The sequence below is a fragment of the Syngnathus typhle genome, linkage group LG11, assembly GCF_033458585.1.
Source record: "Syngnathus typhle isolate RoL2023-S1 ecotype Sweden linkage group LG11, RoL_Styp_1.0, whole genome shotgun sequence".
NCBI lineage: Eukaryota > Metazoa > Chordata > Actinopteri > Syngnathiformes > Syngnathidae > Syngnathus > Syngnathus typhle.
In genome coordinates, this window is record NC_083748.1 from 4,224,545 (window position 1) to 4,246,199 (window position 21,655).

Consider the following 21,655-nt stretch of genomic DNA (forward strand, 5'->3'; position numbering starts at 1 on the left):
CTGTCACAAGGATCACGATTCTCTCATGCAACATACGTATATAAATCTTAGCAAGGATACAAGTATACAATCCAAAAATGTACAAAGATGCATCATAACACAATGGGTCCTCACAAGAACAAAAAAGCACAATCCTTCTTCACATGCATCCAGACAAGGATAAAAGGGCAGACCGTCACAGGATATAGCCATAAACTGATTTAATAAAACTATGCGATGGATTTCCATAATAATTTGCTCACATGCACCAGGGACAAGGAAGTCAGGCTATGCATCGTAAAACGGTATAATCTCACAATCCTCTTGCTTTTTCCTTGACGTTTGTGTCATTTTGTAAAACAGCTCTTTATAATCCATATTACGTCTTTTTAACTCCCACAATGCAAGACTCTAATGTCCAAAATAGGGCAGAGATAATGAAAACGACAAACCGAGGATGATTTTAGCAGTCATTTATTGTACATTAAAATACATTTCCCCACACTGGAGTGTTTACAAGTCGATGGGAGCACAGCAGCCATCGTTCAAGGACACAATCATCGAGAGAATCATAAAAGTGTCATAGCCAACATCATCAATTCATAAACACATTAGGACAGTATTTCTGCCGTCCTCGCTGCCTACTTAGCATCGCACATTAATCTCATTTTAAATATTGAAACGCAAAACGGCAATGTCAATGAGGTGTCGCCAACGCGAGGACCCACTTTTGTAACCTTTCAGTTCCAGCGTCCTGATTGGTTGAGCCCTGTTTTTTTTTTAAAGCAGACCAATGGATTGTACTCATCAGAAACATAACCCTGACAGATCGGTGCAAATCAACAACCACAACAACGACAACAAAGACAAGCAACATTACAAACTTTGTCCTTTCCTGGTTAGCCACACAAGCAGGTAGAGGTGCAACATGACAAAAAACACAGTTTTGTTCCAGACTGGCTTAATGAAGGATGACTCACCCGCTGGATTCAAAACGTTCACGCAGTCACGCACGCAAACCAGCCAGCGTGCTAGATTTGTCTGCGAGACGAGAGGTTCTTCGGACTCATGTGCCGCTTAAGCTGAATACTTGGAACAAACACCTCTGTGATTTTATCCCATGGATTAGCGGCGCACTAAGCATTGATTCAACATAACCTAGGAGAATACGTTTTTCCTATAGCTACATCAAAAACCACCACGGAACGACATGCTGAACCACAGAACTGGAAACGGAAGTCACGCCGAGAAAAGAAAGGTCCTGATGGATGAGAGCGATACAACTCAGTGAATGTCACAAAGCCGAACCCATAAAATACCGTTACGTGGAATTTACGGTTTGCAACTTGGATGTCCCACACAAATAATGACTGTAATTTCGACTTGACTGAGGGGGGTCATCATAGGTTAGTGATAGACGACGCCACATTCCCGCTTATCTAGCAATTCAAGTCATGTGGACTGCATAAGAATGTGAATGAGGACTCCCTGTATGTGAATCTTTTGTAGTAATTCTCATAAAGTGTGTTACGAAGGGAGCATACAGAGAAAAGGATATACTACATTTTTCCTTCAATAGCAGCATTGTTTTCTGGTATAGACACCTTCAGGGTGGACAGACACAAAAGTGCAGAGACAGTGGAAGGTTCCACAGGTTCGAACAAAGAAAAAACAAAGAAAAGAGACAAAGAAGTCACCCGGAACAACATGAGCACTACAAAACAGATGATCACTGCCGGATTTCATCTCCGGGGACAGACCCTTTGCTTCCATTTTGTTTTCTCTTAAGTGACAGCCATCACAAGTCAAACATCACTGAGGCTCAAAACGGAAAGACAAAAAAAAGCAGCGGCACCATGTGACTGACTGAATTAAACGAGGGTGTTGTCAGCGTTTTGACCATTGTCAACTAGGACAGCTTGAAAATGGATAGTCTCGGCCCAATTTTAGCCCCTCAAGCAACACTGCTTCCATTTTGTGTTGGATCTCAAATGGAGTCTTTTGGTGGCGCAGACGTACACCTCAAACGCAACATTTTCAATTTTTCATCAAACCGAGGACGGCCGCGAGGATCTCTTAAAGGCGTACGGTATTAATCCGCAGAGGCTGCACATTCTTGCCGTTGGCGTGGCTCTGGCCAGGACTGAAATAAGGGAAGACCTTCATGGGGAATTTCTCACGGTAGGTGTACAGCCAGGACATGTCGTCGGCATTGTAGAAGATGAGCAGGCCTTTTGGGTAGTCCAGGTACACACCCACCTTCTCCAGCTTGCTTTTGACGTTGAGACGGGTCCAGGGCTCGGTGCAGGCGCTGTACTGGTTGCCGTCGTGCATGACTATGCAGTAGAAGCCGCGGCCCGGTTGGATCTGGATGCTGCCCTTGCGGCTTACCGTCTCGCTGGCCACGCCGATCATCCACTGGGTTTTCTCCGACACCATCACCTCCCAGTAGTGCACGCCGGACGCGAAGCCCTCGGCGCCCAGGACGGACACCTCCACGTCAAAGCGGCGTGGCGAGTCCTGCAGTGGCTGCGGGTGGAGGTTCCCATAGGCCACGATGGTACAGTCATCGGATAGGATCAGTCTTTGGTGGGCCGTGATGGGGTCTAGCGTCAAGGCGGCGGGCACTGACAAGTAAAAACACCATGGGGAGTTTAGAATTGAAGTCAGTTGAAGGGATCCCTCCTACGGTTGACTTTTTTTAGTACCATCAACTGCATTTTGTAAATACAAAAATCAAACTACATGAGCCCACTGTGTGTAAGTAATTTCAAGCTGAGCTAATTGAAACAAAAGACTAAGCGAGAAGCTAAAAATGTGAGCTAACAAGCAAAGTCTTAGCATCAACTTCCTTGTGTAAAATATCGTAGAAGCGCTGCAACCAACTCTCAATATAAGCAATTATATTGGAACAAATATTGTTCCTGTCCTGTTCCTGTCCTGGCTAGTCTAAAAATACATAAATATATATATATTTTAAAATATATTTTTAATATATTTATGTATTTTATATCGATCGATCGATATATATATATATATATGAATAAGCACGAATTATTGCGCAATACCATGAAGGCGATTCTGAATACCATAAATGGAAAAGATATAACGGTTGATCCGCCCCAAAAATATAAGAATTACAGTCCTACATACCGAGGCCTGAAACAGTGAGATAAAAATGCAATTTCGTAAGTTTGCAAAGTGCACGCCATGCATTATTGCAGGACCGTGTGAAGCGAGTATCATTTAGACAACCTTTTCCTCCCTGACGCAGGGGAGTAAGATTTACGAGTGAGAGGGAAGATACGTGCTGATTATATGCTGTATACGCTGAAGGAAAACAGTCACCGTTATCATTTTGATACTAAGTGCACCCTTGCAAAAGATTCTCTCTTTCAGTGTAGGGAAGAAAGCGTCAATATCGCAAAGGCGATGGCGGTGAGTGCTCCGAGCTCAAAGATGACTGATGGCTTGTTATTGTGCGGCACGCCCGTCTGGCGTTTAGCCCGTGACAGCCCAGAGCTATTTAATGTGCAAATGTTGCTCAATTTTGCCAAAACGAGAGTGAGTCCAGCAGAATGGAGCAATTGATGCTGCTATGGGAATCGATGCTAGGAGGAAGATTTGATCCTGCTCTCCCGTGTAAATGTTCTTAATGAATGTGACTGACACTGAAAAGTTAACCTAGCATTATTTGGGTTATAAAGTGGAATCCGATATTTCACTTCTCTCACATTGTTGTGTGGAAAGCAATTGTCACTGTCCAACAAGTCACTTTGTTGACCATAAGGCAATAAATACCAAATTATGTGTGCCAGATTTTTTTGTGACAGCTTTAATTTTGCATGAAAAAAAAAGCTCGGGTTAAAAATAGCAAAATGGTAAACGGCCGCCATCCAGCCGGCGGACAAAATGGAGGCTTTTCCACTTATGGTTTTTACAACCATTAAAGATTCACAATCCAAAGTGTGTGTTGTGAGAGACACACGGGAATAACAAGCAACGGTCTTGTGGTGAGAACAGCTAACCAAACGATGGATGAAGGATGAACGTCTTTGTTTCGTCTCTGGCAACCCCCGCTGATGGATTGGAACCAATTGTTCCATTTGGCTGTCAGTCAAGGACAGAAGGGCGGGGGGGGGGGGGGTAAGCCTGGCCTCCTCTCATTGGCAGAATGTTGAAATAGGAGTACTAACACAAACTCCTCTGCAAATAATTCGGTGTTAACAGTCAAGGTGAATAAATAATGCCGCCTTTAGACGGCTGTGGTTATAAAAAAAAAAAAACTCCAGCCGTACCATGACTAGCTGAAGCGTCCATTCCCTCTCCCCCTGCTTACCTGGAGAAATATCCTGGAAGAGAGACTTCCAGATGGTGTACTGCAAAGGTCCCATGTACTTGGATGTGGGGAAGTCCTCATAAGTCAGGTTGGTCTCATGGATCTTCCCTTTAATCCTGCGACGGAAACAGATCAATGGCAATCTAAAGCCACTCAATTGCCGCTTGCTGATAATGCAGTGGCTGGCTCGACGCTGGTTGATTAATCTTGTCTGTCGGTGAAATGCCTCGCTCTTATTAGCATTAATTGACTTGAGTGACTGAATGGGGTTAGATGATGATGATGTCAACTCCTGTAGGACCTTGTTAATCCTAGCACTCAGAAGATTCAGCCTTTCTGGAAAGTTTATAATGCCAGGCGTAAAATAAAAACCTTGGAGTCTACGTAAAGACCTGGCACATACCTAGTGATCTGTAACTCTTCAATAAAAATGATTCGATACGTATTTTGATACATGATGTGCGATACGATTCAAAGACGATTTATTTTAAAATGCAACGATCCGATTCAAAATGTCACGGCTCAGTTTGGGAGGGTAAAATGATTTTTTTTCCGGCACTTGACAATATGAATGAGATTGTCAGGAGGTAACTGGAAATGTGGCATCTCCTTAAAAGATTATTGTCTTCCATAAAAGATGTTTTGATAGCAATTGATAGACAATTTCAAGGAGCGGTCAATAGCATATTTTCTCCTTCAGAGAAAAATGGAAAATGAGCAAGTTTCCTGATTCAAAATGTTGAGTGACATTTTAATCCCCCTAGCTCAATAACTAATCTCATGCTCCCGAATGGCGATATGATACAGTTCAATTAAAACGTCCTCTACGAACCTTCCCAGATTAAACCGGACAGCTGCTTTTCGGGGACTAAGACACCATCTGTGCAGGGATTATCGGGATTTGTCACACAAACCACGACTCGTGCCAAAATGTAAAGTTTTGTCAGGAGACCCTCACCTCTCGGATGTGACGGCCACGCCCTCAAGGAAGTCGTGGCGCCCCGTCTCGTCGAGACGTTCCTGCAGGATCTGGATGCCCTCCTTGACGTCGCGCAACTGCTGGCTATAGCGCTGGATCTTGTGCTCAATGTCGGTCAGTTTGCGGGCCGTATCCATCTCCAATTCTTCCAGCATGCTCTTCTGACGCTCGCGCAAGAAACGGTGGAGGCGCTCAAAGGCGTCTCCGATGGTGGCGCGGAGACCTTTGGCTGACGACTGTAAAGGAAACCGAATAACAACTCACTCGTGGATCGCTACAATTTCTGTTCAAAACATTCATTAAAGGGCTTCAACAAGACGATGCTATAATTCCAACAAAGACGAATGTTAATTATTGTGGTTGATTAAAAGGCTCACACACAGTTTTCAAGAGCTGTGAGGAGCTGAACAATTTGAAGGGAGCAGCCGGCGGTAAAGCAGAACACTTGAGCTCCCCGATTTGAGAGATAAATAGAAAGATCTCAAAGAGAATGAGTCATCCGAGTGCTATCAACAAAAAAGATGTGAGGAGGTTCTCAAGTCTAAGCAGCAGCCAAAAAAACACTTTATGAAATATTTGGTTAACAGATTTTTCAACATTATCTTGTGTTGACTTCCAAATCTGTTTATATAAATGTTTATATGCCGTCATCTAAACTCCCCCCTCCCCCAAAAATAAATCCCTCAAGCATCCAACTACCGTATGCCTTTTTCTCTAACGTGTCCTGTGTCGCCGAGCCAAGTGTGGGCGAAAGGCAGACGAGACCCTAATTGGGTGACAGTCACCGAGCAGGAATCGATCTCACGCAGGCTACAAGAAACGGGTAACAACACGACACCACCGGTGACCTTCAATCCGGACATTTGTCTGGATGTACAATTAAATGAGTTCTTCTTTGAGATCAGGTGTTTGTCCTATGAGACACTCCATTGACACACGGTCATTGTTGTTTGGAAAATTACAATCATTAGGCCCCTTTGTTGCACAAAAACTACTTATTCTCTATATCGTATGAATCTCTCCTCTGAACTTTATGATTTAATTACAGTGGGCTAAAAATTCCTCTTTCTTTCTTGGAGTGGGGGCAGGTACGCTCTCCCTGGGAATCGCTGAAAGGCTGTGATTTCTCAAAGAGCGTGACAGTTATGACATTAGGGCGGGCTGCGCGGCAGCCCTCCGAGCCAGTTGATGAGCGCAGTGGGCGGATGAAGCGGCTCCATGATCAGTCTCCTTGGCATGCCGCTGAGGTGCAGCAGAACGTGATGGTACCGAGCAGGTGTCTGGAAAAAAGGTTCTCCTCGCTTTATGCAGGAATAGGCACAAATACAGACTAAACAAGCGGCCCTTTAGGCGAGGACGGAAAAGTTCCCTAAACACCTCAGACACAAATGTGTTGGTAACATGAGTGTGTTCCAGAAAGGGGCCAAATCTAATTTGATTAGCCCACTGAAGAGTGGATGAAAGGATGGTATCCCGTAGTTAGGCCACGTCAACCCAATGGGTTGGTGTCGCTTTGACGGGAAGTGATGCGATGCTCCAACTTGGCACAGCAGGTGCGCTGGAGCGTTTCAGTCTCGATGCGTGTAATCTAGTAGAGTGTGCAATGGGAAGTGTCACTCCGGCTCTCTAGAGAAGACGGGCTTTCGTGAGAAAACGCATAAGCAAATATATGTGGAACCACAACGTAGCTTCGGAGTACAAATGGTACCAGTCAACAAAAACAACAACAACAACAACAACAACAAAATTGAGAAAGAAAAGAAACATTTTTACCAGTCAACAAAAAAATAAGGGAAAAAATGACGAGTTAACAAAAAAATAAGGAAAAAAATTATAATAAATCAGTATACTATATTTTTACTGGTCAACAAAAAAAAAGGGAAAAAAAAACGTTTTTGAGAGGAAATTTAATCTACAAAAAACAAGACCTAGACTGTAGACCTCAGAATCCTCAGTAAACCTTTTACTTTTGGGGCATGACTGCTTCCGGAAAGAATTATTTGGAATTCTGGAAGACTGGTGACTGACAATAATGCACGAGCCAATGTTTTACGCTCTACTCTTATTCAGAATCCCTTACTAGCATAAATGTACATTTACAGGGTAGCTGGGTGAATGAGACTTGTTTGTTTAAGGAGGAGGATTGCTGCAGTACCTTGGTCTCAGTGAGTTGTCTCTGCAAGAGCTGCAGGGCCTCGGTGTGACCCTTCTCGCTGTCCTGCAGGGTGGCCAGCTGCTCCTTCATCTCCCTCTGCGACACAACCAAATGACAAGCACAGGCCGGTCAGCGAGCCGTGATCAAGCCTAGCAGACAAACGCTAACAGATAACAAAACAATGCTTGACTTGCTCAAATGGTGCCTACAGGACAGCTACACGGAAATGCTAATGCGTGGTTTCAGCTCAACTCTATGCTGCTCTGTTGATCCAACTTTGCATTGTTTGTTGTTCTTACGCGCTCAGCTTGGGCACGGATTAAAACCCACAGCGAGAAAACAAGGAATGCAGATGGAGACCCGAGGCATGAAAAGATCGCATGAAATCGCAAGGGACGTTGAGGAAAGCGGCTCTCATCTCTCGTCTGGGCTCACGCTGGTTCTGCTCAGTTATCCTCAGGTCTCCTCACGCAAGGAGCAAGACTCTGTGGAGGGCGGCTGGGAAAGCTGTCACAAAGAATGCAGGTTTACACAGATCCCGTAAGATGGAGTACACTCACATCTGAGACGAGCAGATGTTGTTTCGTTCTTGAATTAGCACCTGCTTGGTGTTGTTTGGCTCATTTTCTTGTTCTATCATGTTGAGTGTTATGTATTTCACTTTCCTGGATGGATAGATTTAATTAAATCCTGTATTAAGTCCTTTACCCATTTCATGGCTCTACTGCAACATTGAGTTGTGTTCTATGGATTTCTCAACCAAATATATCAGTATGGTGTTTCGAGTTACAAGTCGAAAGTCTTCCCATAAGAGTGTCAGGTGTTCTAGCCGCAATGGATTGTAGACTTGCCCACCTACCTCTAGGAAAAACCAATTATTGGGCATATCATGTCAGCATCTTTTCATTGCAATGCTTCTAATTCAGGGTGAAACAAATGGCAGAAACGCCAGCATCATCTATTTTATATTCCACAGTTGACGTAATCACGCCGCCCGATTGCTTGGCCCTGGTGTCACCTCCCTTGAACACTTACGGCAGCACATATCGTCCAAATCGAGCTGTCGGCTAAGGCGAGGTGGGCGGCAGGAAGAAAATCAACGAGATACTCAGTTGAAAGAAATATGAGAAAAGATCTCTGCTGACAAAAGAAAACTATAAGCATTTAAAATATGGAGCGGGACGGACGCAACAGGAGTACTTATATTCACCGAGCTCAAGAGCTTGCTAGAAAATGAACCGAGATGCTGCATTTCTCCTCTCAAGGACACCAGGAGAGGAAAACAAACGTAGTGAGCTCGGGTGGTGGAAGAGCGTGACTCTCCATGTTAATGATGGCGGTGCCGCAGCTGACAGACTGACCGAGAAAATGTGCTCCTCTGCTATTATGTTGAGTCTGCTGTGAAAATTGTTACAGAGCATATAATGTGTTATTACTATAACCGTGAAGTTTCAGGCAGGTCATGCATCTTACTGCTTACACCTCGGGGTGCCATGAAATTGGAGACCATCAACTTTGGCTTTGCAACTTACTAGCCACCGCTATTTGGAGGCTAAACCAGCAGAAGTGTTAAGAAGTCGAAAAGTCAACTCAAATATTAATGACCGGATGCGCTCTCAGTACGATCAAATCTTTATTATGAGAAAATAAATATGGTTCAATTTTTCAAATTTAGTCTTCTTTGTGCAATAGAAGAATATGCCCAGACATTTTTTTTTTTTTACCTCTCCAATTTGCCAACAGACCAGTTTGCAGAACAGGAGCAAAATAAAGAGCTAATTTAATTCTGCCAACCGCACTTGAATTGAAATTACAGTGAAACTAAGGAGAGACATGATTCATGACCCGGAACTAACTAAGCGAAAATTTCCATTACTCTCCACAGATGAAACGGTTTGCAAACACAGCCAGCTCTGACCTCGGAACAGTGGATACACACACATCGATGTTTCTACACAAGACGAGGAAAACTTTTTTTGTTTATGCGTATGACAGAAACGGTTAGCCTCACTAATTTTGGCTATTCCAATCTTCATTAGTTTTAAAATATTCATACTAGCGAGACCGGCGGCGAGGAACGGGAGCAGCGGCGCGCAGCTAAGCTTTATTTTTGTTGCCACAATGTTGCATCCAATAATGCGTCGGCAACAACTTTGTAATAGAGAAGATTTCATTTCTATCCTAACAGTCACGCAGCAACATGGGCACACTTGTGTTGCTTTAAAAAAACATATGCGACGAGCTGCATTCCTTATTTGAATTTTCTCGAGGCGATATTACCAGGATGAGACGTAAAACCTCAACTTGTCAGATTGGATCATTTTGCGTTTTGTATGCATGACACTAATAATGAAGTCCTTCCCAGATGAAGGATGTCAATTTCCAGGCTCACCGTCATTCTCTCCTCCGTGCTGAAGGGCTTTATTCATTATTTATAGCGTCTAAAAGTGCACGCTTCCCCGTGGCTCTGCATTGAAAGCAAACGCAAACCAGCCAGCTTTATTATTCCGGCCAGCTCCTGCAGGATATATAGCAGAGCGTTGGGTCAGCATGATGAAGACTCAAACAAAACATGCACCTTTGTAGGCCTGAAAAATGACTTTGAAAAGCCTCCAGGATGGAAAATATGCTCTTAATATTATCTGACATCCCACAGACATAATTCCTGTATGCAGGTTGGCCAAAGATGAATGCTGCATAACTCCAACACATAAAGGAAATACAGCATAGTGAACTATATCAGAAAATTGTTTTATAGCTTCATTATTAAAATATCAAATGGTTATTAGTACTTAGTTGGATGACTTTTTACTTAAAGGCCTTTTCACACTGCACTTAGGTTTCTTGGTGTTTGCCGCAGGGCATCTTAAAAGGACAACAGTTGTTAATCTGGCATCATTATGATAATTTGTGATTAATTGTGATATTCTTTATATTATTTAATCTGTAGTGCTATCCCAACTTTGAAGAGATGGCGATGAGAAAAGGTGATGTAGCAGCCGCTTGCAATTGTCAATAAATAGGGCGAGCCATGCAAATGATGACTTGGGGCTCTGAAGCTCTAACTTGAAACGAGGAAGTATGCAAATGCGACACTCCAAATCGAAAGAGCTAAAGAAACAACATGGCTCGGCTGTTTGAATAGTTTTGAATATTATTCATCCCTCAACTGTAAGGAATGGATTGTGGGATATCGTGTCACGCACATAGTTGTGCCTTTGAGGTTGAATTTGTGAGTCACAAAAAGTTTCCAGGACTGATGCCACAAAAGATCATGCACTATTTTTAATTCAAGCATAGCACCTTCAGGAAAAAAAAGTTGGTCAGCATTTCTGTGCGTTTCATTCTGTGCTCAACTTTGTCTTCCTGTAGGCAAAAAAAAAAAAAATGCTGCCAAGATGCTGTGTTTATCAGAAGAACTTGCATACTGCATTCCACTCATTTCTCCATTTCCACTATTACTACAAACACGGCTGAAATTTTTAATCTAAACTTATCTTAAATTCACACTTCAACAAATGTATCAATCTCTTTCTGAGCATAAGCGGCAACGTCATTTCTGATGTTTATTTTCTCCAAACAAACAACAGAAGAAGTGGCTGGGTGACGTCCACATGGAGATGAATGCACAACACAACGCTTTCATCTAAAAAAAAAAAGTGTGTGTGTGTGGGTACAGCACACCCTGAAAATGACCCCCGAGATATGTTTGACTGCCAGAGGAATTTCACAATCCAATGAATGCCAGCAACATCTTTTTTTTTTTTTTGGTAAAGCCTCTTAGGATTAGTCAGATCTCTAGTAGTCAGCATGTTATTAATATAAAACCATGTAGAATGTGTCAAGAACATAAATCTCCCGGTGAGAAAGTGTGATGGCGCTTCGGCCTAATGGAATGGATGCGGCCAAGGGGTCAGTGTACTCGACTTGTGAGCAATAAGCAGAGTTGGCTGACCTAATTAAATGCGCGCCTGGCTCTCCTATCGCTTGGTTCCTCCATCAGCCAAGATGGAATGAATAATTAATCAAAATAAATAATATTAATAATAATAAATTTAGAATGTAGTTGAACTGTAATATAATGTCACATTGAGTTGTGACTTTTTATCATACACAATGAATGAACGAAGTTATATTTATTTACCTAAAGATTTTGGTTGCAGTCCTGAGGTACTACTGTACGTCTACTACAAATTTCTGACGCGAAGAAACCTTTTTTTTTGCCATACGAGAATAAAGTGTAATTGCACATCTACTACAGTAGGTGGCAGTGGTGCTCACATTGCCAGTGTGTGCAGGGACTATTTGCTGTAAGGAGATATAAATTGCAGTGAACAAACTCTTTCAAGACATCATGGATAAATATTTAACAAAGACGAAAAAAAATCAAAGGAGATTTAAAAATCCATGTTAATATAGTTCTTTTTTCATAGGTTGATCTATATTTCATTTAATAAGGACACAATGTCAGGCAGAGGTACACTTACAACCATTTTGATGACAAATTATATTAATAGTCGCAAAATGTTTTCGATCATCTAATAATTGAGAAGCAGTGAATTGGAACAACTTGGAAGTCATCCTGTATCATGACATTGGCGCAAACATTGTATTTGCCATATCAATAGCACATTTATAGCAGCTAGCCCGACTCATTGGCAATAAATAAGCACTTACAGCGAGAGTTGATAATAAGATGCCGCTTATATGAAACTGCAGCACACATTTGGCTTGAACCACGTCGCCGCGAGAAGAACTGCCTCGCGCTCCTACTGCTGCAGGGAAGCTCATTTGTTATACAGTGACACATTAGCAATAAGTCACAGCCGCGTGACCGCCTCCGCTTATTAGCCTGACCATCAAACCTAAATGGCTATGGCTACCTAATGCCATTATGGACAATAGGAAATAAAGTTTGAGGGACTGTAAAGCTCATCACACGACAATTAGGCCCAAATTGGTGATTGCTAACATAACTTAAAAAATGCCAACTGGACACAAAGTGAGGTACACTTTTGTCCTATGGCTAGTTATTGAATATTGTGCATTTCAATTCGGCAATAGGTTTTTAAAGATGAAATTACTTTAACCTCTAGTGTTAGATGATCCCGAGTTTGGTCTATTTGGAATTCAACCAAAATTTTGGCGAGTGAGAGCCCAGGTAATTGAGCATTAAGGAAATATTGTCAGATATTATTGCCTAGTTTTATTTACTGGCAGCATACCGAGAGCCTTTTCTCATATTTTCGCTCTTGCCTATCAATGGTATCTTTTGCAATGGATCTCATTATTTTGTTTGCGTTTTACCTGAAGTGGTTGTCAAGTAGTGTTTAATCTAACAGGAGAAAATCAGTGTCGCTTCTGAAGCTGGTGATTACGCCGACATTGCTCCTGGTTATGGTGACAAGATTCCCCTGATTCTATAGATACTACTAAGAAGAGACTGAAAACGAGAAGTGTGGGAGTGCCCCGAGCGGTGCGGTATTCTACTGCAGCGGGACTCGAGCTGGAAACACAGGTTGGGAGGCAAACAGAAATTGACCATCACTTTTCCACTTTGACAAAAGAGACGTTTAACAGGTAAACAACCTCCGGCTTCAATTATAGAGGAGGCGCTTGGGTGATTGGAAGCTCGGCTCAAATTAAATCATCTGCTGCAAATCACAGGGACGGGGGGGGAATTACAACAGATTACAGTCCGGCCGTGGCCACTGCCAGGGAACAACGGTCTCTAATCTGTTTTAATTCCACAGCTAATCAAGAATTCAGCAGCGGCTCCCATAATCCCAAACAAAACATCAAAGCGGCGTGGTCAAATCTCACAAGATACATATTTATGTCCGTCGCTTTACTGGTCCGTCTGCCTGAAAGGGAGGCGAAGTGAAAGCAACATCTTTGGCTGTCTGCTCACATGCATGCATTTAATGTCATCTGTGAGCTGCTTTCCCTTCTGATCTGCATCACATTGCGTGGAGGGAATGCCTCAACACTAAGCCTGGCTTTAAGCTGTGCAACTTTAAAAGCACCGCACTTCCTCTTTCAATTACTCAGTCCACCGGGAGGCCCCACGCTTCAATTGTTATATGATTCCGATAAAAAAAAAATCACCCCCAAAGTCTGACATTTTTCGAGTTCAACTAATCTTTTCTGGGGAAAAAAAAACCATCAGAGAAAGTTTTTGGATGGGTGGATTCAAAAACACAACAAAGTGACAGTATCACTCTGTAAACACCTTCCTGTTTCTATTAGACACGTTTTAATTTGGTGATAACTCAAATTATTATGCATGTCAGAATGTGCCACTAACGCAGTACTAAAGTCAAAATAGCACTTAATACTTGTGAAAAACACTTGAGTTGACAAAGGTTTTATGATGTAGGCACACAAATAACGCAACTTAGAAGTCAACATGTGATTTAAATAACTCGGGAGGATCCACACAGGTTTACTGCTACTTTAAGCTCGCTGCCACCTTTTAATCGTCAAATCAATCTTTGGTGCTTTCTACTAAAATGGCTTCCAGAGCACGTACACGTGGCTAATGCACTACCATGGCATTTCGAACGCCCAGCACATACACCGACTTCTGAATCTCACTTAAGCTAAGTGCGGGCCAAAAGTAATCATCTTAACAAGACAAAATGTTGCCTTTGATAGATGCACTACCAGCTCCACTTTCTCGGTTAAGCGCTTCCGTTTATCTTTTAATCTACCGACGATACATGCGTAGATAAACACTCTGTCCTGTCACATGACTTCGTGTTATTCCATTTCAGTTTCATTTTGCAAAGTATATTTTTTGGGGGGGCAGTGGCCCACACAGCCACCCCTAGCTCCACCACTGATTATGACCAATAAATAAAGGAGAAAGAGACTTAAGTCAGTCCAGTTTAAATAAAAAAAAAATGTAATGTGTAATATTTGTACTTTATTTACCGTTGTTCCTGAATGTAATGTGTAAAATTTGTACTTTATTTACCGATGTTCCTGAATTTTGAACAGTGATAGATATTGTTTGTTTTTTAATGTTTTTTATTCTTTAAATCATGTTCAAAATAAAGATTCATTCATTCCTTCATTCAATATCTGGTGATGACACATGTCGTTGTTTACCTAAATTTGGTTGTAAATATTGTAGTGGCGGTTTGCAATATCAATACAATATAGACTGTAGACGGGTAATTTAAGACGTGAAATTTGCAACAGGCACATTAGCTTTGTTTGAGTGTGGAATGTGTGTGACTGTGAGCTCTGCCTTTCTCCTGGCTGACATTAATCGCTTGGCAGTAACACTCCATGTGGAAAAATATAGCAAAATACAGTGACATAGAAAATATTACACGGCAAAAGCACAATAATAATAAAAAAAAAAATTGAGCAGTGAAGTGGCAGTAAGATTGGATGAATGCTTATTTTTCCTGGTGGATAGGCCAAGTGTTTGTTGCCCAACCAATCTTTCTGATACCGTGTGACAAATATCTTGCTTTGCAGGTTAGGTGGTAGATTAAATCCTTAGTCACCGAGAGCTTAAAAAAAATGATTCACAGCGAAGACGGTAGAAAAAAGATGAACGAGAGGTGAAGCTGCAGGGGGAAAAGAGGGCAGGCGAGATGATGCGAAACCACAAAGGTGGTGGGGGCGGCATCTGTGGGTGTCCTTGAGAAGGCCTGACTCATTACTGCAGAGGCACAGCCAAGTGCCGTGGCGATGCTCAGAAAAGTGAGCGGCGACCTGCAAGAACACTTCAAAAATATGACAAAGACCGCCCGGTCTGGCATCGATGCAGGTGGCAGAAATGCAAATGGACTTTTTATATTTCATGCATCTGGCGGGCTGGTAATAGGGAACGGCGTTAATAGCAGATGACACGCAAGGTGCATCTGGATGCTTTCAATGGCAGAACGGCGTAGGCGGATTCATTTGAAGTCTCCAGCAGCGTGGGCTTTAGTCTACTACACAGCTGCCTTATTGCTTCACATGCTGTCCACTGTATCCATCTACTTTCCAAATATGCTCTAATTAACAGACGCCATCATGCATCTGGTTGCTCGCGGCTGTCAAATAGAGTGTAAAGCCTTCTTTAGGGCAAGCAGACAGCAGGAATACTTGGTCACACACAGTCTTCATCATCCAATTATGGACTGAAATGTTCATGCAGAAGTGGTCATCTTTTCAAATGATTTTTATAATGGTCATGTTTCATATATCTTTTTCATGATTTTTAACATTGCAGTTGATAAAACGGCCATTAATGTCAGGAAAGGGAAACTACAAGTCGCCCAAGTCAGCTATTTATTGAACTAGAATTGCTCATAGTGTGTTTTAATGAGTTTAAAGCTTGTGGGAAAGATTAAAAAAAAGAAAAGAAAAAAGGTGGCTGCTTCTATAGTGCAGCTTTTCACCTATAGCAGGGTGGTCTGGCTCAGAGAATATCTGCACCAAATTTGAAACAGAAGCCTCGCGAGGTTAGTTGTGCTTAACTGCCAACATTACAAGTTAAAAAAAAAAATACTCTACAAATGTGGCTCCACACACTCTGCTCTTAACTGAATGTACTGTGTGCACGAAAAAGGTCACGCCCCGATGAGATCCGTACATCACATTCAATAGGTTGTTTGGCATTGACCTTCTCCTTCACAACGGAATTACTGGATGTGCTCCAAATTCCGGCAGGATATACTTCATATTTAGAGTTCTCACATTGTCTGCCTTCCTTTGAGGAGAATTCATTAGCAGGTTACACTGCGTCCTGTGCACTAGTATAATGTCACACTGATTACAATGTCAGACACTGGTACCTATGTATCATCATCTGACCTGCACAAACCTATTATTCTAAAAAAAAAAAAAAAAAGCACTGAGGTTTCTTTGAAATGTAAAGTGCATTGTAAATACAATTATTATTATTATTATTATTAATAATAATAATATAATCAGCATTATTATTATTGCTGTATTTTATTATTATTATTGTTTTAGTTTTTGTTTGAATTATTATTATTATAAAAGACATGTACTATGTCGGGCTTTAAAAAGTATTGTGGTGAACTAAAATGAACCACGTGGATGTTGAGAAATCAGTTTGTTTGCGCAACGCAAACATGGCCAAAGGATGCAAACCAGCGGGAGGTAAAGCCACCGCATGCAACACGTCTCAAGGGCCCGCCCGGCCGGCAGGGTCAGCCAAGTGACATGCCAGGCTGAGGAGATTACAGCCTGCTAACACACCAACTGAGGGCTGCCCTCTTTAGTAGCCACCGGCAAGCATAACATGTGGTCAACATGCACAAGTGTGCAATGCAAGGGGGGGGGGGGGGGGGGGGGCTCCTCGCTAAACAGTGCAGTTCAAACAAACACACTTGCTGATGTTCTTCTTCTTTTATTAATGAGGCTTTTACAGGAGTAACTTGAGAAAAGCCAGAGCTGGCGTCATGTTCAGACCAGCCCGCCACCGAGCTAGAAGAACAATGACAGATTTATTTTTGTTTTGTTTTGCAACTAGGCTTGCAAAAGAAGACTGACAATGACACGCGCCGGCGCAGCGACACCACAACTTCTCTGTGATTTATCTTGAGGGCATTTGTCACGATGTCTGTATTGTCTACTGTATGTATAGCAAGATAGTATTTGTCGCACTGATAGAGAAACAAAAGCACAGGGAGTCAGTGCTTGTTGTAAGGGTGAGACGATGACGCAAGCGACGGCAATAGAGGACTACGGCAATAGAGGACTATTGCCGCACACGTAACCCTTGTAGGTTTTCGGCTCTATGTGTACACAGCTGTCCCTTGCTCCAAGATAAATTTCTCCTTCAGTTGACAAAACCTGAGGGAAAAAAAAAAACCTGACAAAAAGCCACACCATTTGACAGCGATAGCTTGCCACATACGATTTGGTAATACGATGAGGAAGAAACAACATTGCCAGTGTTCTGCAGCCTGAACATGAAATTCTGGCACTTGAGTAATTGATTGTGCCCGCAGGTGACATTCTTAAGCATGCTTCTATCTGACACGTCGTTCCTATTCGCTGGCTGGCAGGGAGGAGGAAACAATAGCACACTTTTTTACAAGATGGACCACGTCAAAGATTAATTCTACATGAGAAGATCTTCTAAGGCTGTGCTTTGGTGTTGTTTCTTGGAGAATTCCCACTTGCTGGCTAAAAACCTCCCCATGAGATCCTGCTTTGATTCCAGTGCTCATAGTTCCCTTTCAGCGCGGCAAATCTGGGAAGCCTCCCAGGCTCCGGCCAGAATACAAAACGGCAGATTGTTGAAGAGCTTCCGAGCCGCGGGACAAGCTGGTAGAATCCGAGGAAAGAGAAACATCACGTGCTGCGCCTGATGACATGTCCTCTATCGCTGCACCATTTAACCTTTCTCAGGCTTCAAACACAGAGACCGGTTGCCATCGATATTTGCAGAGCCGAGCATACACGGGGGATGAGCATTATCAATTACCGTAGTGTAGGTTCCTTGATCGACTGAACGAGAATAGATTGGTTCTTTTTTAAATGTTGATTTTGATGAGGAGTACGGGAGAACCCCTCGTAGTTAAATCGGAAATTTGCATGATGCATATGTGCTGCAGATTTACACCAAACGTACCAACCATTGCAACCTGATACAAAAGCCATGTCAAAGAAACTAGAACAAATGTTGCTAATTTGCCTGGTGACCCACATTAAATCCCCAGCGAGCGAGCGAGCCATCACTGGGACCTGTCCCGTTTTTTCGGTAGAATACCCTGAGCCATTCTGACATCTTATCTGCGACTCATCTTTGAGGAAAGCAGTTGTTGGCAAAATAATCACTATCAAGTAGGGGTGTGAATCGCGGGTTTTGTCACAATACGATATCATATCGATACAAAGAACCTCGATACAATATTTGCCGATATCTTAAAGCCTGCTGTGATTCATTCACGATACATCACGATATAGTGCTCTACGATCGATATAGAACAATATCCTGATTTATAACAATTCCTACGCAAAATCAACACGGTACTGCAAACTCTTTATTTAGGAAATTACAAAGTGCTTCCAAATGAATGACTTGAAGCCCAAAGGGGAGCGAATTTACTCGTCTTCTTGGACACTAGCCATAGCACCAGCTCAGGAGCCGCGTAGTTGTCGGCTCCCCTTTCGCGTGCCAGCTCTGCTCACAACACAACACGCCGCGCACTGCTCCCGGAAAGAGGAAGCAAGCAACAATGAACTGGATTTCAAAATAAAGTCGCGTCTAATGGCCGAGGTCAAACACGGCGATATAAATCGATGTTTACGTTTAGCATCGATGCCAATAAATCGTAGAGCATTATATCGATTAATTGATGTGTATCGATGAATCGTTACTAGGGGTGTAACGACAACTAGTACGCGGCTCCTGGGCTGGTGCTATGGCTAGTGTCCAAAAAGACGAGGAAATTGGCTCCCCTTTAGGCTTCAAGTCATTCTTTGGAAGCACTTTTGATTCCAAAGAAAAGATGACTCAACGGACAAGACACTTGCAGTTTGTAAATCGCGGGTTTTGTCACAATACAATATCATATCGATACAAAGAAGCACGATACGATATTTGCCAATATCTTAAACCCTGCTGTGATTCATTCACGATACATCACGATATAGTGCTCTACGATCGATACATATATATATTTTTTTTTAAATAAAAAATATAGAATATCCTGATTTATAGCAATTCATACGCAGAATCAACAAGGTACTGCAAACTCTTTATTTAGGAAATTACAAGAGTATTGTAGTATACAAAGTGCTTATTTTAACACTGAACTTTGATGTCGTGTTTTTTCTTTAAATGTGCATCGAGATTTGTGGTCCCTGAATATTTGATCACCGCATGGCAGGATTTACAAACTGCAAGTGTCTTGTCCGTTGAGTCATCTTTTCTTTGGAATCCAAAGTGCTTCCAAAGAATGACTTGAAGCCTAAAGGGGAGCCAATTTCCTCGTCTTTTTGGACACTAGCCATAGCACCAGCCCAGGAGCCGGAGAAAATCCACGCGGGCCCGGGGAGAACATGCAAACTCCACACAGGGAGGGCCGGAGGTGGAATCGAACCCGCACCCTCCTGACTGTGAGGCGGACGTGCTACCCAGTGCGGAACCGAGCCGCCTTTTAGAAGAAATAATTATTTAAATTTTTTTTCTAGTTGTGTGTGTGTGTGTGTGTGTGTGCGTGTGTGCGTGTGTGTGTGTGTGTGTGTGACCAACCTGAATCTCCTCGTAGGCCTCGTCGATGGTGGTGACTTGGTGCTGCTCGTGGAGCGCCGGCTCGTCGCAGAAGAAGCACACCAGGCTCTTGTCAGTGAGGCAGAAGAGTTTGACCTTCTCGTGGTCCTTGCAGGGGTACGAGCTGCGCTGGGCGTTGAGGATGGCGTCGAGCGGGAAGGCCGAGTAGCGCTCCACGATGTTGGACAGCTTGAGGCTGGGCGACAGCAGCGGGTCGGCAAAGGTGCGCCTGCACTCGGGGCAGTCGCGCGCGCCGTGCGGCTCCTGCCGGCTCCAGTGCTCGGTGATGCACTTGCGGCAGAAGTAGTGCTCGCACCCGAAGCTGACCGGATCTTGGTAGATGCTGAGGCAGATGGAACACAGGAGCTCGTCCTTCAGACAGCAAGCCATTTGCAAAGAAAAGGGGAATGCCGCACCACACTCAGGCGCACTTAATCCTCACTTGGGCGGTTCATTGCAATGGAGGAGGAACAATTTGGAATCCTTTGATTTGTCTTGAATAAAAAAAAGAGAGAAATAAACCATTAATCATTAAATATGACCTCCAGTGAACGTATCATGTCAGTGTCATTTTTGTGAACATGGGATAACGTTTGGTGGAATGCTACACCGTAATCCGGCCGGTAACCTCGCACTAAATTCAATAAAGAAGAAGAGGAACTTGATACGATAAACAAAGGACAACAATGGAGGAGCTTTTGTGTTATTTCTTCTTGCCGTATGGCTCATCCATTGAGCAGAGTAGCAAGTGGAAATCCCCCTACATGAGACGTCCACTCCAAAGTAGGTGTGGGCAAAGCATGGCCTGCTAAGTTCTTGATTCTGACCCACCAAGTAAGTATCAAGTACTACTCCACCAGCTCGTCTCCGAATGGATGCTCCTCTGACGTCACACCCTGCTGATCTTAGAATGAAGGCATTTAATTCAAAGGCACTTGCCGATGTCCAAAAATCAACATTCATCACACTGTGCACTACTAAGTGCAGTGTGAAAAAGCCTTCACAGTGCACACTCACATTTTAATGGATCAACATTGACTTCCACTGCAAGGAAGGTAATGAAGCGCACTTGATTGATTGCAAAATGAAAACCCTATACACTTTTTATTGTAAAATAGATGAGTTCATAATATTAATTAAATGGATTAAAACTGAAAATAAATCATAATGCAATGAAGGTGAAAGAAAGGATAGTTTAGGAAAGGAAGATGCCAGGTTTAAACCAAAAGAGCACTTAAAATGTGCACGTTTATACATTTATTTTTAATCACAACTGCCCACATTCAATCTGCAGTAGTCTGCAGTATCGAAGTTCCTCCCTGCCGGTGTCGCTATCTAACAAGCTGCCTTCTTTTCGTGGAGTTTACCAGCTTGGCTACACCGCAGAAAAATACATGCAGGCAGAAAAAAATGCTTTATTCCTGACTCACTTGTTCACCTTTAGTTTGTCTTGTTTGAGGGTGAACCAGATTTGTCTACACAAGCGACACCACCACCAGCAACAGCAGCAAAGGGGAAAGAGATGAGACCGGACAGAGACCCTTTAAATAGTCCTTTAAAAAGCTACGCGTAAAGCCGGAAACCGCACTAAGGTTTAAATGCTAAGTACGTTTGACTGCAAAAAGTGAAATAACTGCTTAAAAAGAGAGAGATTGTTGGTCTTACCAGAAGCTGTGAAACGACATCAGCAACTCCTCCGAGGCAAGTCTCCACCAGGAAGAAGAGCAACGCACAGCGGCAACAAGCGCAACCAACTGGCCGGTAAGACGAGGGGTGCTCTTGAGGCAAATGTATTAATAGAAGCCGAGCAGTTGGTCAACTATGACTAAAAATCAACGGAAATCAAATGATATTTCTCTAGTGTTTTTCTTTTTTAAGTAGTTTTGCCACTGACGCGTCCTCGTGAAATGTTGCAATTTAATTTTATTCCAATAGCTTCCCTGAATGATT

At 42.8% G+C, this 21,655-nt stretch overlaps 1 protein-coding gene across 1 annotated transcript; it reads right to left on the reverse strand.

Annotated features, from left to right (window-relative positions):
• Positions 1–437: 437 nt before the first annotated feature.
• trim62.1 (tripartite motif containing 62, tandem duplicate 1) lies at positions 438–21,472 on the reverse strand. The gene is made up of 6 exons (XM_061290707.1): positions 21,371–21,472; positions 19,688–20,199; positions 7,453–7,548; positions 5,277–5,533; positions 4,319–4,434; positions 438–2,606 (listed from the first exon to the last, which is right to left on the reverse strand). The coding sequence occupies exons 2-6, from the start codon at positions 20,093–20,095 to the stop codon at positions 2,056–2,058; spliced, it is 1,428 nt and encodes a 475-aa protein (XP_061146691.1). The 5' UTR covers positions 20,096–20,199; positions 21,371–21,472; the 3' UTR covers positions 438–2,055.
• Positions 21,473–21,655: the final 183 nt, after the last annotated feature.